This window comes from Lathamus discolor, chromosome 16 (assembly GCF_037157495.1).
Source record: "Lathamus discolor isolate bLatDis1 chromosome 16, bLatDis1.hap1, whole genome shotgun sequence".
NCBI classification, from domain to species: domain Eukaryota; kingdom Metazoa; phylum Chordata; class Aves; order Psittaciformes; family Psittacidae; genus Lathamus; species Lathamus discolor.
The window spans coordinates 1,461,609-1,487,640 of record NC_088899.1 but is presented as its reverse complement, the minus strand read 5'-3'; the positions used below and the strand labels follow the sequence as shown (position 1 = coordinate 1,487,640).

At 44.3% G+C, this 26,032-nt stretch overlaps 1 protein-coding gene across 3 annotated transcripts in view; it reads right to left on the bottom strand.

Annotated features, from left to right (window-relative positions):
* Positions 1-26,032, bottom strand: part of UBR4 (ubiquitin protein ligase E3 component n-recognin 4) — an 80,550-nt gene that overhangs the window by 12,585 nt on the left and 41,933 nt on the right. For all 3 annotated transcript variants that reach the window (XM_065696738.1, XM_065696739.1, XM_065696740.1), the window contains 36 exons: positions 25,591-25,759; positions 24,779-24,875; positions 24,253-24,360; positions 23,684-23,800; positions 22,291-22,500; positions 21,429-21,578; positions 20,510-20,737; positions 20,329-20,407; positions 19,628-19,870; positions 18,531-18,699; positions 17,800-17,944; positions 16,988-17,073; positions 16,308-16,395; positions 15,982-16,175; positions 14,819-15,058; positions 13,559-13,697; positions 13,020-13,145; positions 12,730-12,858; positions 11,977-12,320; positions 11,662-11,752; positions 11,196-11,280; positions 10,662-10,789; positions 9,844-9,973; positions 9,212-9,369; positions 8,920-9,029; positions 8,241-8,382; positions 7,484-7,565; positions 6,203-6,376; positions 5,651-5,772; positions 5,046-5,243; positions 4,863-4,943; positions 2,531-2,618; positions 2,011-2,138; positions 1,532-1,639; positions 1,179-1,298; positions 283-473 (listed from right to left, as the gene is read on the bottom strand). In XM_065696738.1, coding sequence (XP_065552810.1) covers positions 283-473; positions 1,179-1,298; positions 1,532-1,639; positions 2,011-2,138; positions 2,531-2,618; positions 4,863-4,943; positions 5,046-5,243; positions 5,651-5,772; positions 6,203-6,376; positions 7,484-7,565; positions 8,241-8,382; positions 8,920-9,029; positions 9,212-9,369; positions 9,844-9,973; positions 10,662-10,789; positions 11,196-11,280; positions 11,662-11,752; positions 11,977-12,320; positions 12,730-12,858; positions 13,020-13,145; positions 13,559-13,697; positions 14,819-15,058; positions 15,982-16,175; positions 16,308-16,395; positions 16,988-17,073; positions 17,800-17,944; positions 18,531-18,699; positions 19,628-19,870; positions 20,329-20,407; positions 20,510-20,737; positions 21,429-21,578; positions 22,291-22,500; positions 23,684-23,800; positions 24,253-24,360; positions 24,779-24,875; positions 25,591-25,759 — 5,197 coding nt within the window. The remainder of the gene's footprint in view (positions 1-282; positions 474-1,178; positions 1,299-1,531; positions 1,640-2,010; positions 2,139-2,530; positions 2,619-4,862; positions 4,944-5,045; positions 5,244-5,650; positions 5,773-6,202; positions 6,377-7,483; positions 7,566-8,240; positions 8,383-8,919; positions 9,030-9,211; positions 9,370-9,843; positions 9,974-10,661; positions 10,790-11,195; positions 11,281-11,661; positions 11,753-11,976; positions 12,321-12,729; positions 12,859-13,019; positions 13,146-13,558; positions 13,698-14,818; positions 15,059-15,981; positions 16,176-16,307; positions 16,396-16,987; positions 17,074-17,799; positions 17,945-18,530; positions 18,700-19,627; positions 19,871-20,328; positions 20,408-20,509; positions 20,738-21,428; positions 21,579-22,290; positions 22,501-23,683; positions 23,801-24,252; positions 24,361-24,778; positions 24,876-25,590; positions 25,760-26,032) is intronic.

The window sequence follows — 26,032 nt, the reverse complement described above, 5'->3', positions numbered from 1 at the left end:
ACTGCATTATTGCTGAATGTATATACTCCAGCTTAGACACTCAGAACAGCTACTCAGACCCTTGTCGTCTCAGAATACACACTAAAGCCCTACTTCTTCAGCTACACATTCACATATTTCTTTTACAAATGGCTTAGGAGTGAAATAGGAAATTAAGCTTATGCACTAGGAATCTCCGAAGCTTCGCATTACACTGAAGTAAGCGTCAGTGAGGAAATAAAAGGTTCAGACTTGTCAGTATAACTGATTTCACGTGCTTTTAGTTGAAACATGACAACATACTTATCAAAGTTACAGTAGGGCTTGAACCGATCAACCAGAATCTGCATTTTCTCCATCTCCCCGAAGGACAGGTAGGGGATGATGCGCAACAGGCCTTGCAAGACACTGAGATTGGAACGGACAAAAGTGCTGTTGATCTGATCAAGCAGCATTACCAGCTGATCTTTGTCACCAGTTAGGAGGAGGTTACCCTGCAAAGGAAGAATGCAGTATGATTTATATGGAGGAATAAATCTATAACCTTCAAGAAAACCTCCACTCTAGTTGCTGGTAGCCTCTCTTGAAGGATTAGAGGTCTAGGCCCTAATAAAGACAGACTTAAGAACAAAATCCAGCCTCATTCCCAAATGTCTTGTGGAATGGCTGTATCAACTCCTTTAGCTGATACCTGACTTCTTCCACCTACTGTTAAAGCATTTTCTAGTCAAAAAGGTCTAACGATTCCAACCCAAGGGACGTCAGAGCCCCATACACCAAGAGTTTCAAAAGATGAGCAAGAAACTCTTCTCATTCTCAGGCTGGTTGAGATAGATTTTATTTTCAGTTAGCTGAAAATCAATCATGTTTTCAACACGTACAAAAACAAGGCAGAGCTGTCTTCTCTTGTCTCCCACTGGCCTGTGGCCTAAAGCAGCAAGGAAGGGATCCAAGCAGAGCCTAATAACCCCCACAACTGTGCAAGAATCATCCTAAAGCAGCCTTGCAGTGCTTTTGGTTCAGGGCACTCCTCTCGTCCTACCTCCAAGACCTGCTAAGACATGCCAGCAAGCATAACAAGGGTTAGACTCCCATTTAGCACTCTACAGCTCCTGAAGCTCAGCATCACTAATAAGATATTTGCAATCTCTGAATCCCAACCAACATTCCCATTTGTGCACTGAGCCCCAGGCACTCACCTTGTCTTCGCTCAGAGGTTCTGCGTTGGATTCATCCAGTATGATCTCCATTATACTAAGCACTTGTTCTGCCACAGCTGCTCCTCCACTGTCCTTACTTTCCTGCTCAGCCACCAGAGCCTGAAGAAGATGGCAGCAGTTATTGGAACACCAGTACTGGAACAGCAGTAACTGGTTCAACTGATCCACACACTTCCACTCATAACAGATAAGGAATATCTAACAGGTAATTTGCAGTGCCAAGCCAGCACTCCTGTAGATGCCATAAGGCAGCATGACAGTCAGAGATACTTTTAACAATCACTGCAGTCCATGGAAAACATGGACTTTATGGAAGTCCAGGCTGTCCTTACCAGGTTAAGAGTTCCCAACATGACATTCAAAGTGTTCATCTCCGGCTTGACCAGCTGCTGACGATTTATTTTCACCTTCACACAGTAACTGAACAGTTTTAACAGTACCTACAGAACACAGAGAATGCATTTTCAGTGGTACCTTCAGAATGAGCAGGAGGATTTTGCTGAAACCAAAGCACCCACTTATATAGCTAGTTTCCAGCATACTGGGGTAAAGTACAAGCCAGACTTTTAAGCATAGGACAGCTTTGGTTTCAAGTAAGGCCAAGGCAGAACACACTCTGGCAAGGCAGAATTTAGTCTTAGGAGGAATGGGAGAGGGAAAGAAGGAATTCCTCAGGTTTTCATTAACTAGTGAACTGAAACCTCTGCTCCAACATCTCAAATGCAACACAAATCAGAGTACACTTCACTAATGCTTGTGGCATTTGCCATCATGTAACTCTTGACCCCAAAGTCCAGAAGCTGAGACTCACGGTTAAGAGGTGCCGGCCTTGTTTGAAGTCCTTGATTCCAGTCAGTCTGTTGAGCATGCACTCCAAGCCTCCACATTGGGCCATGACACCTGCCATCTTATACACTTCTTCCTCATCCTCTTCTTCATCTACAGGACAGACACAGATTGTGAAGAGAGGAAGCAGGCGCAGTACAGCAAGCTTAGTCCAAGTGACAAAATAGTGAAGTAAAAATGAGGAGTACAGTAGGACAGATTTACCAGCAAGTCAAGTCACTTCAACTGTATCCAATTTGGAAAGAATTATGAGCAGGAATATGAAGAAGGGCCAGGCAGAATGGTCCCTGTGCCATGCAAGTGTTCACATTCAAAGTATAGATTTAAAAGCCTGTTACAATCCACTCTAGGTGAAGCATGTAAACGTAGCAAAAGCAACATCAATCAACTTTAAGCTCACTGCTGTAAGGATAATAATGTCAGTGCTCTGCAGTGAACCTCAGACTTCCAATCTAATCCCAGCTTTCAGGAGACAAATGCATTACCAGTAGTGGAGTCAAGAGACTCGATGAATTCCTCAGTTGCATCTCCTAGTAACCCTCGCATGCGGTAGATGATCCTCATCGGCTCCCCCTGCAAGACAGGAGAGCATTTTATTTACTGTCTCTCTGTGGACACTTATCTACAAGTCCAGTTCTCTTTACAGTGTGTAATACACACTCCAGCCTCAGTTTCCCTTCCTGCTGTTTTCACTGTGGATGGGAACACAGAAATCTCTCACTTCCTCATTCCTCCCTGAGATGAGTTAACAACAACAGTAAAGCCACCACCTGCAAAAACATCAGTATCTCATCTCTTGGTCTGTCCAGCTTTTCCTGGCATTGCCAGTTAGACTGACAGCTGGTTATAAACAGTTTCCTTTAGCACCAGTGAAGGATCTTGCCAAGAAAAATGTGCTTCTATAGAGAAACGCCTGCTTTCCACAGCAACCTTTCCCTCTGAGGGTATTGCACAGCATACCTGGGAAGTACAGGGATCAGGCACAGCCCAGTACATGAAGCAGGAGAGATTAATTGGACAAGTGCTTTTGGACAGATAAAATCTGCAGTGATGGAAAATGGAAGAGCACAAGGAAAAGGCAATTTAATGAGCTTTCAGTAAGACAGTATATTGCTAAAATGACACAGCCAAGCCCATTGAAGTACAAGCTGTGCTAAAAAGCCTGGGAAAAGGCTAGTTTTCCGGCTGCATTTCCAGCTGGAAATACTGACAGCGTATCACTAAACTTTCCATTTTAATCCATAGGTCTGAATAAAAAGCAGAAAAGCAAAATCCCAGATTTGGGAGCAGGAAACCTTGTGAGAGAAAACCTGTCAGAGAGCGCACTAAGCCTAATGTGGAATAAGCAGTGCTTAATGTCACAGCAAATACATAAGCAGAGGGAAAGCCCCAGGGGGAAGATCTGCTCAAAGGCCACGCTACCGACCAGCAATTAACACCACAGGGGCCCTGGTAAAATGGCAGATGAACAAAAAAAGCCAGTGAGAGACAAGGGAAACAAAAAGGGGCCTGAGGTTGTGTTCTTGTGCGCCTGTCTATTTCCTAGGGAACGTGAGCCACAGCTCCAGAAGTGCTTTGCCGAGGTGCACACAAAGGGAGGCAGAGGAAAGCTCAGTAATGCTGAGCGAACTCTGCCTTTCTCCAGCAGCACTGCACCCTGCTGCAGCTCAGCATCCCCTGGGAATAGCACCTCACTGCTTGGGCAGCACATGTAATGATCTCCCTCAGTAGCTGGAGTTCCAGTCGGAATGCACAGATAAAGAGCAGCACCTCACTTCCCTGTCCAAGTTAGTACCTTACTAAAAAGTAATCATGTCACCTAGCTTCGGGCTTCATTTGCAGTACAGAAGGCTTTTTTACTGAAGTTAAGCTTGATGAGAATCATTCCCCACATCATCATTCACTGAAAACAGGCGTTTTGTTTGAAATTCTTCCCCACAAACACAGGAAACAAATGGTTTCAGGACACCAAGGTTTCAGTCAAAGTGAATGCAATCCAAGAGTAAATGAGGAATGAACAAGAAGTGTTGGGCAAATCAGTTTTCTTTTATGATCTTAAGTGCTACCAGCAGTGCTTCTAAAGAATGTACTTGTTACAAGCAATATTTATTCCGATGGATTCCTTCTCAGTGCGAGTGTATTTTAGTGGCTACAAGAAAAGGAAGGAGCTTGTTCTGGACCATATCCACCTCTGAACAAGCTTCTGGGACATGGTGCACTAGTCCCGTAAGACTGCTGGATCTATCTCTTCCTCTGAACAACAGGCAGGACATGCTACTAAGAACAAACTGGGAGGATGAAACCTGTCAAGTTCTTGAGATCCCTCCATGAAAAGCACAAGAGCAGAAGTACAAAGTAATATAGAGAAACGTTGCATGCTCTCTGCATAAATGGCTTGGGTTCGTCTCTGAAGCTGATGGAAGATGGAGCAATCTGGTGTCCCTGTCTGTACTCACACATTAAACTGTCATGTGCAGATGGAGTGCGAAATGTGCTTTGAAAGGCAGTGACACAAAGTTCAGCTATTTCCCCAAAGGAATGTAAGAGTTTGTTACTCAGGAAGTCAGTTCACGTATCTGATATGCTACACAGCAAAGTTCAATACACTCACCTTGGTCAGCTTTTAAACCCCTGATGTTGCAGAACTGAGTAACAGTCATTAAGGGAACACAAAAAGGTGCTGACCTATTATATCCAAGAAATTGTATGCTAGAAAATAAATCCCAACTCATGTTATTTTTATTCCCCAGCCCTCTTTTCTTGGCAATATGAAGGACAGGCACTTTGTGTGCTAACATACATAACGACAACACATACCTCATTAGTGGGACACCACACCTTCTTGTAGACCTCAGCCACAGGCAGATCCAAACTGATGATCTTATTATTCACCAAAAGCTGTAAAGGAGGAAAGAAAAAGTCAGTTCTAGCAATCATCTGCTGCCTGGAAATGGCAGCCCCGTTCATCTGCACAAGAAATCCCCACTCGTGCATTCTCACCTCCATTCCACTGTCATCCTCCAGCAGAGCCACCAGATCACAGTCCTGACAGATTTTGTTCTTGATGTCCCTCATAAGTGGCCCAATGCCAGGCTCATTACTGCTGTAGGGATTTCCTGGCATTCTGCCTTGTAAGAAGTCTTCCTGCTGGGGATCTTTCTCCAGCGTTACAAAAAACTCTGTCACTTCATTCTCTTCCTAAAGAACAGCAGCAGAGACAGAGTGAGTGAGTTTTCCCATAACCATGCTCCCATCCCTGCACTTTTATGGTAGCAAGTGGCAGGATGTCCCTAAACCTTCAGTCCCTTCATTACTGGTATGACCTGCTGTATATATGTGGCACATATGTGGCACTTATGAGGATGTCTACTATCATTTAGTAAGCAAATTCCTCAGCATGAAACAATGCTATATGCTTTTTGCACAAAGCATGCCACAGCAGGGAACCTAAATGCTAAAACTCCTAAAATAGGATACTACTACAGTTCCACACTGGCTAATATTAAATCATTATTGTAGACACTACTGGGGCTTTTGCCAAACTGCAAGCAACTGTATCTATTTGAGAAGTCTGTAAGCGATGCTACAGCCTTCTCTATACTTACAGGATAGATAATACTGCATAGTCTCTCAAAGATGAAGACTGGAGTCCTGTAGTCATCAAGGCTGTAACGTTTTGCAGTCTCTATACACACTGCCATAAATGCTTTGGTTTCAGATTCTGTGCCTGCCAAGAAATGGAAGCATTAAAAGAGACACAGGAGTCAATTTTACAGGTTCCATTTTACTTCAGCATACACAATAAATCCTGCTGCAATAAGCACCATACTTTGGTGCCCTCTCCTTTTGCAGAGCCACTACTTAAAAGATGAAAGGCTATTTATTGGTATGTTTACTAGGAAAACCCTTTTGCATGGTTGGGCTGCAGTAAAACAATCCCATAAAAGGAGGAGGTTTAAATTCCTGGAAAATAAGAAACAACTCCAGGAATGCTATTTACCTCTTCTGTGCCAAAAGGAACTATTGGAATGCCCAAGCCATAAACCTCCCTCACTACAGCAGTCTTTTAGAAAGAAGTCCTTTGTGTGGCTGTAGCAATCTGCTTTTTCATTGTGGTTGCCCCAAACTCTGTGTTTATGGAACTGGGGTGGTTTTACCTGTTGTCATATCCTCCAGCATCTCCAGCAGCATGTCCTGGGTTTCATCAATCAGCTTTGTTCTTTGCACCACTAACTTCCTCAAGCACAGGTAACCATTCAGGACTGTACCCACCAGGCGGCTTTTGAAATGCCGCTTGATGGACTCCACCTCCACGAAGGAAGAGAGAAGACCTGTAAAGCAATGAGATATTCAGGAATTGGGAAGAGGGAGTTTGATTTCACGTGGTCAGCAAACAGGGTACAGCATCATCAAAACAGCACAAGGAAATGGCTTCTTAACAACTCCCATTGTCAGCCTGTGGTTTAAAGCTCCCTTCTATGAACAGCTGGAGGCAAAGCCCCCTGGCTTGTGAGTGCTGCCCTGTAAATTATAGCAAGTGGGACCATGGTGAGGGAATGAGGAAAGGGTGTAAGGAGCTTTCTAAGCACTTGATCCAAAAATCATAGAATCCTGGAATGGTTTGGGTTGGAAAGGACCTTGAGATCATCCAGTTCCAACCCCTGCCATGGGCAGGGACACCTTCCACTAGAGCATCAGCCTGGCCTTGAAGACCGCCAGGGATGGGGCAGCCACAGCTTCCTTGGGCATTTCTGCATGTTTTGACATTTTTCTGTCACAAGGTATTTCAAAAGCAGATGACTGCTCCCATCTAATCTTTAAGCTGGCTCTGATGAGGTGACAAGTGCAGTGACTTAATAGTTACATCACCAAACTGGCCACTCCTATAACAAAGGATCAGCAAACACTTGGATTCTTTCCCATGACATATTTCTCAATGTGGCTTTTCTTGCAAGAAGCCAGGTTTTATGAATTAGTCCATTGATTCTTCAAGAAATGGAAGAGAATACAAAAAGAGAATGACCCAGTTACTGATGTATTTCCATTTCCAGCAGGGTTTTGAAAATACTATCCTCTAGAAGATTCAATAAAGAAAGGCTACTGTAGAGTAAGCAGGTAGGAAACAACAGGTAGGAATAAATCAATGTTTAGAATGGGTCCAGGAATTCTACTGTACAATAAATGTAATTAAGAAACGGAGAAGGAAAGTGCTATGGTGAAGTTTTCTCACATGTTATCACAGTTCAAGTAACTAAAAGCAGAAACTGACCACAAAAATACAGAAAAATCTATTTAGGGGTTAAGTGCTAAATCAATGGCAGAAATCTATCTGCAAAACACCAAATCACATCTCTCAAATTCTGCTACGTGCTGTTACAGAACAAGGACTCCCCGATCTCCAAATCTACTACAGGACTCACGTTGATGCCACCAAATACCTGTGAGACTCTTCAAGGCATAACCCTGCTGCAAATCAGTGCTGAGTGTTGCTTCTTCCAAGGCAAGTAAACGAGCTATTTCCTGGGAATAATTAACAAGTCTATTAGGACAAGACACTGCAATGCCAATGACACAGAGAAACCAGAACTGCAACACAGCAGCAGGGAAGGAAAGGGAGAGGAGAGAAAAACTACCTAAAACATTCTCCTCATTTTCTCCCTGTACTGCCCTATTACCACCGCTTTCCTCTAGTGGCCTCTCCATGAGGGATTCAAGGTCACCATTAACACAGAGGCTGTCATGTACTTCTTGGAGTGCCCCAGGGATCACCAGGGAACACTCCTGAGGTCTAACACTCTGAAGACTGCAACTGAAAAGTGCTGCTCCTCCAACAGGCTGTAATTCACACTCAAATAATGGTAGCACACCTAATCCTCCCTTGTCCTTAAGGGCTTTCAGAGTCCAGTCTGGCACCTAAGGCAGCTTCCAACTTCGACCTGGTGCCAAGACAGTGTAGAAATATTTATACCCCTTAGCATAGCTGACCCCAGAGTAACTATTAATGCGTCCCAGTCAGTCTGTGCTGAGGAATGCTACAGCTGGGGCTAAACCCATTGCAGCACTTTTAGTTCAGAGATGACAGTGCAGAAGTGTGAGCTTCACAAGCCTGGCAAAGTTCAGCACTGAACAAACACATGAAGATTTCAAAGCAAAAAAGCCGAACTAGCTTTCTAGTCCCTCCATACTAGTCCATACCTTGGTGATGAGGCTGCCAATATAGGGCAGAACCCCCCTGGCTGCTAGATAGATCTTCCAGTGGGCTGGTTTGATGAGTTTCTGATACAGTGCCAGGTACTCAGCGGCACACTCGCCAGCAATGCTGAGCTCATCCAGGTAGCTAGAGAAGAGAAACACAAGCTGACAACCACTTCACAGTAACAAGCAGTATTCACAGCTTCAGGACATCACAGAAAGAAAGAAAAAGCCTCCAGGAATCCATCTTCTCTATGGTCCTACTAGCTAAAAGTATAACTGATAGTCATTACTATGGCTGAAGCGGTATTTTGTCCCAAAAAAGGGTCCCCCAACTGTGCTACTAGCCTCAACTGGGGTAAATTATGTCACAAGAGCTGGAAGAGAGTTCACCCTATTATTTTGCTATTGAAGAGGCAGGGGAAATGCTGTCCACACAGCTGAACACCATCTGCTTACTTCTGGAAAAGGTACAGGACTGCAATAGCTTATTGCCAGACAACAAAAATCCCTAAATCAATACCATTCCAGCTAAGTAAGTGTCAGAATCCAGCCCCAAAAGACCTCTGAACCAGAGGTATACAATGGAGAGGTGTAAGAAAAGTTGGAAGGATGCAGAGATTCTCATGGGAACGGAAGAAAAACAATCCTGGAGCTGTTGAGTGTAGCAACACAGAAATACCTTGTCAGGAGATCAAGGACTTGCTGTTTGCGGCTGGGGATGGTGGCCAGAGCTTCCACTATGGTGCATGCAGCCTGCCTTGCAGCTTGTGTGGCAGGAGTAAACAGTACCTGAGGGAAGAGCATTAGAAGATGGCGTCATTTGCCATGCAAAGATGAACTAGTGAAGGCACAACATACATTAGGACAGCTTGGTGACCTTGTGCAAAGTGCATCAAATGCAGCAAGCTACCAAACATCTCTGACCATTAACTCTACCCAGTGCACCCCCTGGAGCTTTCACCCAGGTTTACCTGTCGCAGCCAATTGTTGTGTCCCAGCTTGAGATCCAGAGGACAAGGTCTCTTCCCACGGTGACTCATGAACTGTTTCCATTTCCAGACATATTTTTCTGACAAGTAGAGCTGGTGAAGCTCAGCTTTGCTGGGAGATTTCCCATTGGCATCTGCACCTGCAATATTGAACACAGCTCAAGAGAACTGTCAGCACCTATTAACTACAAGCTGTCATTGTGTTATTTGCTCCATACTGGAACTCTCCAAACTCCAGCTGAGAAGCTTCTCATTTCTTTCTGCTGCCATTTCCCCTGTGCATGGAGGTATGTTCACTTCCAAGCCAGATGCAAACCCCATAACCTCTCAGGGAATTCAGCTGGCTGGTATCATTCTAAATACACAACCATTTCATTTTTCATATTCCCCTCATATCTTCAGGGACAGTGCATGTTCTTCTTGGGGTTTGAGCAGCACAGCCTAGAAAAGTCAGTGCTAGAATCTCTAAGGACTACACAGCTAAGTGTGAAGATGGGATCAGACGTCACGGGACAGAAGCCAATGCAACCCAACAGAAGCATGCTCCTTATTAAACCTGGAGGGACACACATGCTCCTGCACAAAACTGCACAAAGTTAAAAGCACAGGACTACCTCTGGCAGGGAGGCACTTTTTCCAAGCTTCATATGATGCTTTGGGGTCCCTCTTGAGCCACAGCTGAGCTTGTGCATGGATTTCATTGCTGTAAGGCTTCACAGTGGTGAGAGCATCCATAGGCACATCCTAATGAAGAAAATAATTCTATGAGTCTTCAGAAAGCCACAGCCTGTTCCCTAAAGAGCAGCTCCTGTAGGTGAATCATTGGTTGTGGGTATGCCATGAACAGGTAAATGCAGTTCTTCGGCAACAGCAGGATATAAAGTTTCTGTTAATGATGAACTAAGAGAGATGCCTCATTCCAGTTACTACTGAAATACCACTAAACCCAACTTTGACATCACTCTGTGACTATGAGATAGCTAGATCAAAGCAGAAACATATTTTGTCCCTTGCAAATGTTACCCTAATTTACAATCAATACCATTTTTATCATAATTGTAGCTCAGTATTTAAAAATCTGAGTCAAAAGCACTTGATTCTACCATTTTTAAATATTTGATCCTACTGAAAGAACCAAAAGCCTGCCCAAAATAACCAAGCTGTAGCTTTGAAGCAGCTCTTACCCCATGCCTCAAATCTGAGTGGAAAAAAACAAAGCCCAGTCTTGAAAAGTGGTGGCTGGAGCCACCAAAGACCAGTAAGAAAAGCTGTGATTTGCAGTCTGCAAAGACAAGAGTCACAGGACTTGTGCTTCCCTAGTGCCTGTGACCAGGAAAAGCAAGCCCTGGTTTCCTCATGAATCACTGAGACCTGTGTGCCAGACCTTAGTCAGCAAGTTTTCAGGTGCTGTGCTCAGCACCCAAGGTAGTACCTTGTTTTTCTTGCTGGTTGGAGCAGGTGGCTTTATCAGCTTTTGAAGAATGCGCAGGCACATGAGGGTGATGTTTTCAACAACCACTGGAGTCTTAATGTTCACAGCCATCAGAAAGAGGCTGAGAGCTGAAAGACACAGACATACATTTCCATCCCAGATCTGCAGATAATACACCTCCACAGCTCTGTATAACACATTACAAGTGTTTAGAGTGAGGCACAACCTCATGTCCTCAAGCAGAACTATCACATTCTCATGCAACGATGGGTGGAAAACAACTACTTTATTATTACAGTGAGAGAGTCTTGTCATCCTTCTCCTTACACCTCCAGCTTTCTGTTTCTCAACACTCCTCTTTCAAGAGACACATTACCTCAAGACAAGCCATCTGCTGCTAACTCCACTTCAAGCCCTAATCACAAGCTGGGTCAGTATCAGTTCCCTTCCTTAAAGAAAGAAATCTTGCTATAGTGCATGGACGTGGGCACAGCATATTAAAATTAAATGTTCACACTACTTGTTTGAACTCACCACAGCGCAGTCGGAGCTCCCAGCAACTGTCTTCCTTTGAGATGGAATCTGTTAGCAGCAACATTTCATACTGGAGGCTGCTGGCCTGTAACAGACACACATTCAAAGGTTTAAGAAGTCTGGGTGATGCAGCAATCCCTTTTGCCTTCTGATATTTAAAAAAACACAGGTGCAAAACACATTGATCCAAGTAAATTTAATTCTATGCGTACCTGGGATGACTGGCAATCTGTTTGAGAGCTGCAAACAACAGCTAAGACAGGCAGAACTGCCTGAGGAAATGCAGGCATATACCTAAGCACATCATTTTGTGCTCCACTCTGACATTTATCTTAATTCTTATCATGATGCAAACACCTTCTCTATTGCAAACAGACCGTAATAAGAGAGAAGATGCAATGATGAGAACACACCAGCAGTCGCCGAGGGCAGAAAACAGAAACAGGAAAACATCAGAGTCTCTCACCAAGTCTGGATTTGCCCAATGTCCCTTCAGAGCTGCAGAAACCTTCCCAATGATTAAGTCATTCATTTGTTGTGTGGCCTCTGGATTGTCCCTAATTTCAGGAGGGAAAAGAAAAGAGAACACTGTCACGCTGTGCTCGTACTAAATCCCAAAAGCTCCAGGGATTTCAGCTTAGTTGATAACAAACGTACAAGCAGTCAGAGTCTACAGTCTGCTGATGTAAGATATCTACTCTATAAAGCTACTCCTTTCTGATGGTGCATTCATAAGAGTCCACTGAAGCCAAAGGGCTGCCAGCACCAACTCAGATCTAACCTGGTCAGAAGGCACATGAGCTGCCGGACCTCCTCCCGCATGGTGGCTGCACCCCGGCGCAAGTTGTAGTCAAAGAGCTCTCGGATAAGGCCCTGGGACACAAGGATGTGCCTGATGGCAGAGTTGGTTGCCAAAGCCCGCAGCAATGTTATGCAGTGCTCAGTCACAGCTGAGGCACAGCCATAGCATTTGGTTGATGATGTGTGGCCACAGCCTAAAACAGACAAGGCACGATACTGGCTGGCAGTAAACGTGGGTTGGACAGTGGTTCGCGAGGACTTCGTTGCTGCCTCTCTCTGTTGGAGATCATATTCCAGGAGTTCCTTTCGAGAGGCAAACACTTTCTGAAAGCACAGAGAAGGAGAAATGGAAGTTGTGGAATTGTGAGGCAGCGCATAATTGCTAATCCCATTCACTGTGTGTTTTGTGGAGAAACACAACTTGAAATGCCTCACATCAATGGCAGACTGAGGAAATCCATTCAAAACACCAGCCTAACTCCCAGTTACTTGCCCTGTTTAAAGGCTTCTTGTCTATATTACAAGCACTGGAAATGTGACAAACCCACAGTATTCATGGCAACCATAGCTTTCAGAAATGGTTATTTGTTATTTCCCTGAAAATATGCAGGTGATCACCTACTGCTAACAAATATCATTAAACACAGATGACATCATCTTACTTTCTATTTCTGATATGCACTGTATCTGGTGACAGAAGGAAACACATGAATCAAATCAAAGCACATCATACCTGGATGATTTTGGAAAGTTCATCGAAAGAGTTCTTGCAGTCACCACAATACTCCTGGGCTAACTGGAGTATGTATCTATTCACACTAGCTGAGGTTGAACTTATCCCTCCACTACTACCAGATTCATCCTGGAACAGGGAGGAAAATAAAAAGGAATCACATATGGAAACTACACACAAAAATAACCAGAACAGCACCTGAGCAAGGACCTTGGGTTGCTGTTGGCAGTGTAAAGGCCAGTGCTTCACCGGCCTTGAGTTCTGTGCAAGATCCACCTATCCCTTGTTACCTGCGGCTTTTCAGGGGCTGCCTCATTTACTTTACACAGCAGGTTTTCCAGCTGCGGTCGGTGTCCCATTAGCTGGTGATACACTCTGTCAGCCTTGTCCAGGAGAGTGTTGATATTTGTTACTGCCTAAGAATAAAAAAGGAAAGGAAACTCTCATGTTCAGATCCTACTTTAAACTCTACAGAACTACAACCATCAGCCTCCAAGCCTGACAGGCCACACACAGTGCTTCGTTCACTAGCAGGGCTCCTCACACAGGATGGTAAAGCACACACTACACCCCAAATTGTACAGCAAGGTGAAGAGATCTAGTGCTAGATAGCTAGTTTGTAAGTAAAGCACTGAATTATGTCTTTTGAAGAACTACTTATTTGGTGGGGCAAGACAGTAAATAAGGAATGCATTAGTCAGTGAGAAGCCTCGAAGGAGCATGCTTTTCATGTTACTCCCAAGAGAGATGGATCTCTGATATCCCTACTAGGCTGCTGACCCAGCCAAGAGACAGAGCATTCCGTTAATGACTCTGCTATTAAGCTCACCTTCTTTCGATCCTCTTCATTTTCTATGGGATCCACTGCACAGCAGGGCTTGGCATACAGCATGAAGTCAAAACGAGCATATTTACAGAACCCACAGGCATTGCAGAGGAAAGGATCTTTCTCATCGTAATTAATGGATCTGAAAGGCAACCAGAAAGGTCACTGAATGCAGCTGAGCTTTGTAAGGGTAACCAAGGTAAGGAAAACAGTTGTGAATGGACCCAGGTAAAAGAGGAGGATGGCCCTTAAAATGTCTAACCTACCAACCTGCCTGGGGAAGCCACAAGTGAAATACATGAGGTACAGCAAAACCCACACATCAGCCAAATAAATAAACCCCTTGCAGAAGCAGTGCCATATTCCAGCCCGAAAAAGCAGAAACAGATGTGAATTTGTTCCTAACAATTCTACTTTAGCTACAATAATTCCCAGTTGAACGTCAGACTAGGGCACTGTGCCCTTTAGGAGAACACAGATAAAAGGGAATCATTTTGTTTTGTAAGGTCTGGGCTTTCAATAGCTTTCACTCTTTACCCAGTTGCAGTGGGACTACAGCATACTTATTATCCCACTGCAGACTAGAGCAGAATGACATGAACTGATTTATAGCTCCCATAATTCAAGAAGAGATGTGGAAAACTTTCAGTACAGCAGCAATCACCCGATCTATGGAAAGAATCTGCTAAACACCTTGAATCCATGAGGATTAGAGAGAAATATGGGGCAACAATAAGGGGAGAAGAGATATCAGATAAGGAGGCAAAACTCACAAAAGAAAAGGATTTAGAATACTGTAGTGAAAGCTTGAATAGCACACAGTAAATTACACCCTGAGCCCTGCTCTGAATGAGGAGAGGACAGAAAAAGCCCTGCACAGACAAGCAAGCACTGTCTGTCCAGCACACTAAGTCAAGAATCCTGTGGGGAAAACCCCCCTGCAATCATCTAATTGAACTCCAGCCTCATGCCCTTGGAACAGTCAGGCCAAAAATAATCTCCTCCTGGGAATTTTCCTTATTGAACTTCCGAGGCCCTGATGTGAAACTTCTGTGTTCTTTCAGCCTGTGCTATCAGCTTCCTTTGTTAGCCTGTATTAACATTAAATCCCTGTAAGCCTGTTTTATACTTCTCGACTAATTTGATCGTGCGGTTGTATTAACCAGAATCATGTGTTTGGTTGAACACCCAATGCGGGCAACAGCATAAAGGCTTGGTAAACTCCTGGTGCTGGCTCTGTGGGGAGGCAGGAGGGGGACATACCTGCACTTGTGGCACTGGTACACGTTTTCCCCACAGTTCCCACACACACCGGGGTTGGCTGGGACGGAGGCGCTGCACCGGGGGCACTGCAGGGTCTCGGTGGAAGCCTGGTAGTTCTCATAGAAGTCTGCAAATTCAATCATGAGGTTGGAAGCCACGATGGGCAGTGGCAAATCAATCTTCACCTCTGTCTGGCCAGGGGTCAGCTGGACTTTCTTAGCTTTGTGCCAACGAGCTGGCCTGGGAAAAGGGAAGAAAGAGGCTTGGTTGGGAAGCACCCTGCCTGCCCACGCCTGAAGAGAAGCCAAACACAACCGTCTCAGCTCCAAATCTACTTTAAATGGGATGAATGGAGAGCAGTTCTAGGATTCGTTTCCTTAGCTTCTGTATTGACATGATATGTAGCCAGAAATACATTTTAAGCCTTTATCCTCTTCATAGAGAGAGAGACTGTTTAGGATTAAAGAGCTGTTGATGCCTCATGGAAAAACTTTAATTCTACAGACATTTTCTAGGGATTTTCACCTCCATTTTTTTATTAGGAAGGACATTTGCATGAAAACAGGATATTTATTTCTAAAGATCTCATCTGCTCCCACTGCTTATTCTCAACCTGAAGTCAGAATCCTCTCTTTGTGACATCATAATCCTCTCCACAGCAGCCACTTGTGATGTCACAGAGGATTAAGACTTCAAATAAGCAATAAGCGGCAGGCACAGATTAATCCTTAAGCCAAAAAGATCTGATTCTGGTGAGAACATCTCAAGAAGTAAGAAGGGAAAGCACATAAGCACAACTGGCTCCAGACTGAGTGATGCACTGAAAAGGAACCATTTTTCATAGGTAAAGCAGCAGTCCAGAGTTGGCCCATCCAACTTCTAGTTTTAATTCTACCACAGAGCTTCAAACAAGTGATGTTAACACTTGCTGCATTTCTGGACATGCTGCAAGGTTCAAGTTCCCTTCTGAATCAAACTCTCCAGGAGGTGCTCTTGGTGTCAACACTGGTTTCCACACAGTAAAGTTAGGTGCTTAACACTGAGCCTCCACAGAGCTTGCATACACAGACAGGAATATCGGCTAAAACAAGGAGCCAGGCACCTCACCAGAAATCATTATATCAAATTCAGAGACTTGCACATAAAACCCGTGATGAACATACTTGTTTTTCAGCTCCACTATGGCTTGCACCGTCCTGTTGTTGTAATAGAGGTTGATGGTTCGGACCATTTTGGTCCGTTTCAGGTCTCCTATCTTCACTGTCACTTTGCTGATGGTGTGGCTGCCAATGAGTTTCACCACTTGCTGGGTTGTTGTGTACCTCGTGTCCACTTTAATGGAGGAAAGCTTGATGTACTGAGAAAACAAAACCAAGGACACACTGCCTATATGATTACAGCCCAAAACTCTCAGAATCACTGCAAATCACTGCTGTAAACACTTTGGCTCCCTGCAATTGGAAAGGGTTTAAAAACAGCAGTTACTTACACAGAAGGGCACCTCTGGATTGTTGCAGACAAGGCAAGGATCACTCTCCAAGTAATAGCCATCAAACTCCACCAGCCCAGACAGAGTGCTGGAACAAGGCGAAGAACATTGACAAGTATAATTTGGCATTCACTATGAACATTGACAAGTATAATTTGGCATTCACTATGTGAACATTGACAAGTATAATTTGGCATTCACTATGTCTTAAACACAAGCCATTCAATCAGTGTAGTTTTAATTTACCTGCAGTCCCCAGGCCCAGATTTAGGAAGAAAAGCATTACAGTATAAAGCAGATTGAACATTACTATTCTTCACTAAGCAACATTTTAGTATAATTAACAACTATCAAAGCCATAACTAAGTACACAACACTCAAATCTGCAAGTCTATACTCTACAACCCTAATATTTTGCAACATTTACCAACAATGACAGCAAAAAAGCTAAAGCCCAACTGCTGAGAGCACAGCAAATGTCACATTTTTCAGATGGCAGAAAGGAATCTCTATTCCTCCAACCCCAGCTGCAGCGAGCACACAATCTCAGCAGGGGTCCTTCCTCCATCAGGATTTTATTACAAGGATTGTGCATTCCCCTCTGGATGGCAGAAATGCTGCATCCCCTCCTCTGCTGAAAAGCTCTTTAGTGAAATGGATCAAAGTCAGGAGTAACTCACTTGTAAATGTTGGAGTTGGGGTGGTTGGTAAGAATGTGGTTTTGAGTGCGGAGGATCTCCACAGCCTTTTGGGAGTATTCCTTCAACTGAAACAACACAGTAAGGAAAATATTGTCTTCTCAGCATGTTTATTGCTAGAAAGACCTAAAGATCCCTCCTCTTGTGGCATTCCAGGTCCCCCAGAAGATGAATGCTCTATACCAGAGAAATTCCTGTGGTTAAACCATTACCCGGGAATGCAATAGATCCTAAAATCAGACCTTTACCACAGTAACAGTGCTATTTGTTAGGCAGTCACTGTAACAGCCTGCCAAGATTTGTGAGGCATTCCCAGCTCCTTAAATGTACACATGCGGGTATCAGTGAGCTTAAATTGCTTGTTCTCAAGCCCACTGGTGCACTAAGAAATCCTGCCACTTCCTTTGTCCAACAGTCCTGGTTACGAGAGTTCTAGGAACTGGAATATCAAAAACCTAGAAATTGGAGCTAGCAAATAAATGTATTTTCCCACAAAAGCTTCCTGTGGGAAAGATATTTTCTTCTGAAGAAAATTATTCACATAGACTCCAAAAAAACCTCCCCAACCAAAAAACCCCAAAATAAAAAAAAAATCCACACTCCTCAATTCCTGAAGGAGCCTTTTTAACAGTTTTGGGAACAAGAAAAATTTCCACCAAAAGCTCTTTTGACAGAAAATCTGTCCCAGCTGTATCATTTCTGATAATTCCCATGATATCATTATCATTTGTGATAATCCATAGGAAGCAGCAGGACCTGGGATGCTGCATCTCCTCCTCAGGAGGACACTGTACCTTCTTCTCAGTCTGCTGTGTTTTCAGGGAGAAGTATCCCAGGAGATCTACAAACTGGGCAGCCTTTCTCCCGTAGGCTGGAAGTTCTGGCCAGATTGACCACATGAGATCCAAGAGTAATTCCTGCTGAGACTTGTTTGAGTTCCTGTTGAATAGATGACATACAATTAGGGCTGTGAAGGGCTACACAGACTGCATGGCATCCTATTCAAAACATGTGCTACAGCTCACCAAGCTTGGAAACCATTATCTTCCTATACACTGGAGTGCCAGGAGTTAATTCTCATCACTTACAAGCACCAGCTCTTTGCCAGCACTCTCTCAAATGAAAGCAGCTGTTCTGCAACAACTGACAAAATTTCCGAAGGGCTCCAGCACCCTGAGTTGTGCCTTTCCCTATGTAACTCCCAACTTTGTATGAGGCTGCATCTGCTTCAGAAATTCACTTGGTCACAAATACCTCCTTCCCTAGGCATTCAGGAGCCAGAGTCTGTAGGCAAATAAAATGCTTCTTGCAGATGACAGCTTAAATTGATCATGAAGTCACAACTTCTACCTTCAGCCCCAGTAACTGCAAAACAGTGTGGGCAAGCCAAGGGAATGCAATCATCTGCAAGCTCCAGCATCCTTCAGGAAGAAGGCTCAAGTATGAACTCTCACCCAAGGACAGAACTGTGCCTAACTGAGCTGAGACTGGCAAAGAGGAGCCTGATGAGAGTCCGCCAGCTCACCTGTAGATGTGGAGTGTGAGGCAGTGTGCCTGCCATCTCACAGAGGACGAGTTGGACTCCAGCAAGAAGCAGCGCAGGAACTGAATTAGGGTCTCCTTGTCAGCAAATTTGTTCAGCTGGTTCACCAGAGCTGTGCACAGCTGATCCTCCTGACTGCCAACGCCCTCACCTAGGGGACACCGGGTGGTACAGTGAGACTTAAGAAAGAAGATGAACAGCCTATCTCACAGGCAGGCAAGTTTCTCATTTTATAGCTCATAAAGCCAGGATAACGGGGACAAGTAACTGTGTTTCAGGGAACAAGCAAGTTTAATGTTCCTCTCTTTTTCCAAAACTATGACCTAGTACTCCTAACACAGCAGAAAACTGCTGGAAAACTTGCTAGTAAGGGTGTGAGAAATGTGCCACACATCCTGATAAAAAGAAAAGGATCAACCACGGGGCAGTAAAAAGACTCACAGAGATTCATCTCAAAGAAAGCCAAAACGGTTCCCTGAAGAAAAGCCAAGAAAGAATTTATGCCCAGGACTTTTATAGGAAAGCTTAATTACTTTCCCAGGACTTTGGGTATCCATTAAGCAGCAGCCCTGGCTCTAATACAGTTTACAAGTCAGCAGTGGAAACAAGTCTGAACATTACCACTGAATTGCAGAACTAACTGGGTGTGCACGTCCAGTACTTGTTTTAATCACCATGAGCATGTCAACCTCCTACAGCCTAGGACAGGCATGCTGGGTGGAAGCTACTTCATTATGAGAATCAGTAACTTCCATAACATTATCTTGAAGCCCACTCTAGTTAATAAATACTCACAGTGGGTTTGGGATGCACTCAGCACTTAATTTCAGCCCTAGCTTCTAGGGTGTACTCCTTCATCTTTGTCCCTGTCCTATCTACATACAGTAAAACTGCTCTTCTCTCCTAATTGTTGCTGTAGTCTGCAAGTGCCCTTGCACCAGTCTATGACCCTTTCCCAACAGTGGCGTTTATCACAAAAAGAAGCAAGCAGTTCTTTCTAAATTGGCTAAGAAAAGGCTGAGAGGAGCAGACTTTATCTCTAAAACCACCACAGAGAACAGGGCACAGCAGCAGCTCACCCTCTCGCTCCTTTTCCTTGTCTTCTTTCTTGCTCTTTTTAGTGGAGGATTTGCTCTGTGTTGCTGGCTGCCCAGAGCCCGATGCTGCAGGAGCAGAGGTGGAAGAGGTGCTTGATGATCCCGAGGATGAAGCCACAGACAGCACTTTACTGCCACACAGAGCACAAGATAACAGCTGCAGGAGAACTGGTGACACTCCTTCATCTACCAGAAAGCTGACTTGAAGGAGGAAATAGAGAACCGCTGCAGAGAGAGGAAGAAAATCTTTGAAGCCTGAATTAAAAAAAACAAGCAAGCAAAAAAAAACCGCCAACCTAAACAAAAAAATGCCTTTGAATGTGACAAGGACCATCCCACAAGCTCACGGAACCCTCCTGCCCCTGCACTGCACATTTGGGCACACCAAGGTAAAGTGTTTCATCCCAAATTACACACTGGAACAACAGCAGCTCAAGCAAGAGAACACAGATCCCCTATTTCTGTTCTTGTGAGTTATCCATTACACCAGATTGTGTCCTTTAGCTAAGAACAGATGCAATTAGAGCACTGTGATAATTAGTACTGGAAACTGTTCAGTCCTACTCAAAACTCCCAGCTGTGTCCTCCCTCTCTGATGAGATTCCCCATCTGATAAGTCTCGATGCAGACCAAGACACATAATATATCCCCTCTGCTCCCTCAAATACTCTTCAAGAACTCACAGTCATCTTTAATGCAGAATTTCTGCCAGTTCACTGTTCGCTGTGTGGCAATCTCTGCACAAGCCTTCAAGTGTTCCATCTGAAAGGCACAATGGGACAGGATTAAACCCCATGTCAGTATTTCTGACATCCTACATCAATGCAACGTACACTTTTCCTAGCACAGTGACACACTTCTTACCAAGCTGATCAAGGTATCATACTGCAGGGCAGAGCCTGAGCTTGCTGTGACCACACTGGCACGAAGGAAAATGCCTTGCTCTTCCAGGAGCTTTTTGATTCCACGAACATGGGAATCCAATGTGTGCAGGTCTCTGAGCTGGCGGTATTTGTCCTTTGAGCCACAGATGAAGAGCAAAAGCTTGCGAACTTGGCGGCGCACAAATGGAGTCTGCTGGATCATCAGGTACTAGACAAAGAAAAGGCCACAACATCAGCACTGTGAACTCAGCAGCAGGCAACTTGTGCCACCAACATCATGTGTTTTTGTACAGAAAGAAAAGATATGGGAGTATTCCTGAATCTGTCAGCTTTAAGGTATGGTAAAGACACCTGTAAAAAGTAAGTCACAGGCAGAAGAAACACTGCAAAGCGACACTGCAGCATCCAGAGCTGTGCCACCATGAAACTGCTTCTCCTTTGTCATCCATGAAATCAAATAAAAAGCTAGTCAAGCCTAATTAAGAAATCCTACCCCACACTTGTGCAGCAAATGGAAGATGTGATCTCAACTAGGAAGCTATACAACCAAAGGAACCAAAAAGATATACTCCAAATACCTTACTGATGTCTTTTATAAGGACCAAGTTAAGTAGCAAGCACGGTTACACTGTACCACCCCAGAGAGGGTTTTCAATTCCTATTTTCTGTCAGCAGACACTGAGCTACAGGAAATAGCAGCAGTGTTCTTTTTCACATATGCTTTCCCATAGATTCCTTTTACACAGGAATAAAACAAAGCTAACAGCTCACCTTCTTCCAAGGGGGATTAAAAATCAGAGCTCGATCTGAGATCAATTCTGCAAAAGCTCATCTCTCCCATGAAAGGTAATATTCCTGAAATGTTTTTGTTCAAATCCATAGATCTATCATGCTCTCACCTCAGACAAGAAGTAGAACCAGGAGTGGTCAAAGATGGGAGGCGGGATGCGGGAGTTTGTGTCTGCAATCTTCTTGATCTGATAGGGCAGCCGCAGCACCATCTCTGTCAGGAGCTGAGTGTAGGCCTCAAAAACATCAGCAGCATGACCCTGAGAGCAAAAGCAGTCCATCAGGCTCTGGCACTGAACATTCCCAAGGAGCTGTCATGACAAGCTACGGGGTGCATTTATTGATTTGCTGAAAACAAAGCTGTTTTGCACCTTTGCAAACAGAAAAAAGCCTCCCAGCTGATTAAAACAAGCCAAGAAACCTGCATGAGGACTTTAATTAGACAGCGACTATGAGGATGCAGCAAGCTCATCTGTAGTATAAGGCATTTTAACACAGGAGCTTTCAGCTTAGGAGACTTTCTTCCATTTAACTACACTTTTTTCACTGTACCTGTACATATATCAGAGCCACCCTTCCCAGCAGCATAAAGGTACCATGGTGGTAGAACAAGTCTAGGATTTAGGGTGGAAATCCCCATCAAATCCTAGGCTTCCTTGCCACAGGAAGTAGCAGTTGTTCAGGAATTCTGCCAAGCACAAGGAGGCAGGAGCTGGAGGAGCTTCCCTTTCACAGAAACAGTGACAGCAGCTCCACACAACTGCCTGGTTTAGGAGTGCATTGATGGATGTAGCGAGCTGGGCTGCTCTGAGAGAATTCAGACTAAGCCTAGTTTTAACTACAAGCTATAGTGACAGATTTCAATTGCACTACTAAGGGAAAACCAGTTCTGCAAGGATGCTTTTACTTGCCTCTCTGCAGCAGCCTCTTAATGCAGGTTATGTAAACCTACGAGCATAGGCTAGGACTCACCTTCACATACTGGCGGAGGAAAAAAGGGCTCATGTCAGGTGGAGAAGAAGTAGTGTGAGGTTTCAGGAGCTGGCTGGTGGCTACAGGCTCCTCATCATTCTGCTGGCTTTTCCAATACTCCAGCAAAGACTTCAGCACATGCAGACAGTAGTCAACAGCACCAGAACTCAACAGTGCAGCAGCAGTGGCACTAGAGATGAGGGAGGAAGACTGAAACAAGGAGGAGCTGGGTTACTAAAGCACCTGAGAAGCACCACGTTGGAAGGGCAGGGGAAGCTGTGAGAAGTACACAGCAGTTGCTGACTGTGGCTAACAGAGCAGGCTTTATGGAACTTTAGAGGCAGCTTTTAAGTTTGGGGTTTGTTTGAGGTTGGAGTTTTTTGGGGTTTTTTTGTGTGTTTATGAAAAGCAACTCAAATATTTACAGAGACTCTTTTGAACAAGCGCTTAGTAAAGGAAAACAAATAAAATCTCTTCTTAAGTCTAATCTCCCCTCGACACATGTGCCAGAGGCCACTCTGCTATGGATTAGACAACGAGGGCTTTTTGCCTTTCCTTTCACAACCTCCCTTCTTTATTTTATTTATTTATTTTAAGTTGGGATTTCTATTTGTTCCTCTGGGTTTTGGCCAGCTGGGTGGGAATTCTTGGTAGAGAAAGAGGCCCTGTTGCAGATGCAGCTCAGAGGCTCTGCTCCACCCAGGTATTGCTCCACCTGCATTCTGCAAGACGATGAGCTTTGATTTCTGTGGGAAGCTCAAGTGAATAACAAAGGCTGGAGAAAAAAGCTACTGTAAATAAAACTATTAAAGCAGGGCTGTAAATCCAAACAAACCCCACAGCTCATAAGCTCATTAAAATTTGATGCAGTTCAGACTAAATTTTTTAACCTCTATGCTTTTTTATTAATCTCCTTCCCACCACACATACTGCTTTTTTATGCCTTATTACTGCACCTTTTAGCAACAAATATCTAAGGAATCCTCTTAGCGACTTTTACGTTGACACAGCAGCATATTGCTTTCCAATAATCACATTACAAATCCTCTTTAACCCCTTCAGCACCAGGAAGAGGCAAGGAAAAAATGTGCCAGGCTGTTTGAAATACCATCAGCAATGTGCTGCCCTTAACTCAGTCAGAAACTGTGCATAAAACAAGTGAATCCAGGTATCTTTACACGCCACTTTCCTCCATTCTGAATTTCAAAGATCTTTTTCCACAGGAGTTGCGTAACATTACATATTCCTCACACATTTTTCCAAATGTTTTCCAAATCCAACTGTTTTTCAGTTTCAGACCAGCTATTTCTGTTAGCAGATTCTAGACCATCTCTGATGACTAAAAGCCCCCCTTCCACATTATCCCCCTAACAAAGCAGTTTGAAAAAGGTACCTCACAAATGGAAGACTTGGATCCTGACTTAGTTCTGGACATGAACACACTAAGCAGCCTCATCACCACCAAGTGCACTTCATTCACAGGAGAACGTTCATTTTTCTTAGACACATCCTGCAAAGAGAGAGCTTCCCTGTTACAGAGCTGAGCACAATGTCCTAAGCACCTACATCTCACTGCTCTGATCCTCAGGAAGCATTAACCTCAAGCATCTATACTAAAAAAGCAGCACAAACTCCTCAATGTAAGGTTAGACAGTGGCCTGGGTGCCAGAGAATAATATTATACAATCAAAGAGCTACATATGCATTACTGTTCACGTCTGGTTTAAGAGTATAATCAAGCAAAGCAAGTTTTCATGCTCACTTGTAGGTGCTAGAATCAGGAAACAGCGAGAATTACACCCATGCCATTCTCTACCTTGCGTGAAGTGAGCCAAGAGAAATTAACTGCCTGAACACATCCATACAGCAGTGTGTTTCTGCAAGTCCCATGCATCTAATTGCTCCATGGAAAGAAACTGTCTAGAAGGAGCAAATCGAGAGTGTGCACACACTACAGCTTACCTTTTTGTCCATGCATAGCTCTGCAATCAGTTGGGACAGAAGGTTATCTAAAGCTCCCTTATCTTTCTCATCATCTCCATCTAGGTCTGTTGTGAGCATCAGAATAACCTGGCAATAGAAGGCAGGGAATAAACAGAGGCAGGTTCCATGTTTTCAAGATAAATGCAGCTGACCTTTCACAAGACATCACAGATTTTACCTTGATTAACCTGCGTCCTTTCCCAAATTCTACCTGCATCATCACACCTGATTTTGACCATTCAGTATAAACCCTGAAGACCCAAATACATCAGAGTTCAAGGATTTTAGCCTGTAGGCTCATCAGCCAGCTGTAACACCACACTGAGAAAGGGCACAAGTCTAGCAGAAGTCAATGGGTAAAGACTACTGAAGCAAACACTTCAGAGATAGACACACGCTGTGACTGGGCCCGAAAGAGCAAGGGAAAAGCATGTGCAAATAGAAGCCAGGCGGTAGTAGTGGTGATTAACTGATTAGATTTAACTCCTGAGCCCTCCTCACTTACCTGCATATAAGGAATGGCCCGGACTCCTCCAACATTCCTCAGCTGAGGCAAGTTTTGCAGCAGCCTCTCCAGCAACATCAGTCGGACCATGTGCAGCCTGGGAAGTCAGAAGCCAGGATCAGACATAAAGACTTCAGACATGTCACAAGAAACATTAGACCCAGCAGGAGCACCAACAGAGCACTGCACTTCACCACAGAAGTACAGAGCATGAGGAAATCCTAAAGTCATCACAGCCACACACACAGAAGAGCGGAATCCCTCAGACTTTGCAGTCAAGTGATGTCAAAGATCATCTTGACAAAGAGTTGCAGAGCAACTGACAACAGACATAGTTACTCGCTTCAGAACTACTCTGCCTAGCATGACTGCCTGCAGAATTCAACTGTATAGGAACAAACACTACAAATCAGTTCCAAAGTGCACTGTAAAAATGACTGAGCATGTCTCCTGCAGAACTAAAACCAGCAGATCTTTCCCAAAGTGCTCAGCACCTTGCACATACTTTTCTCCTAAGACTGAATTTCACAAGCTTCCCAAGCTGTATATTTTGGTTATTCCTCTTTTTACTTGACTCATGCAGGACTTTTATATCGTTCAGGCAGCAGTCTGGTGGCACGTCCTATGGTGAATGCACAGGGAGGCATTTTGCCATGGCAGTGTGCTCTTCAATGCTTCTGACTTCCTTTTTTTACTACCCAGCATTCACAAATCACACTCCATGAACTTCAGCACCTGTAGTCCACTCCTCTAAACAGCACTGCAGACCAGATGTGTTGTTTTTCAAGAGGAAAGCAAAGCCCCTTCCTTGCCTGTTGCTGGTGTGGACGTCTCCCTCTGTCTCTCCTTCCCCTTCTGAACCATCTCCTTCCTGCTGGCCCGTGGTAGTGCTGATTGCACCGGTGCTGGAGCTGACACTGCCTGGGCCTGCAGGGTGGCCCTCGGCTGTTGTGTCCCCATAGGCACTGCTACGGCCAGACACTGGGAAAGGAAAACAAAACCAGGGAAAGACAATGTCAGCACAACTGAACTTGCATTTTCCTGCTTCACAGCAACTGACACAGCTGAATGTACTTTGGAACTATGATACTGAAGAGAGTGTCTTTGTTGATCTTCATAAAGCTAGGAGAGCTTCATGACCCTCACCTTTGTGGCACAAAATGAATTGGTTCCACAGCAGTAATTTAAACTGAGTCAGAAAAGTGTGGATGGGCAGCACAGACATAGCTTTAATAGAAAAGACTGTGATTATTT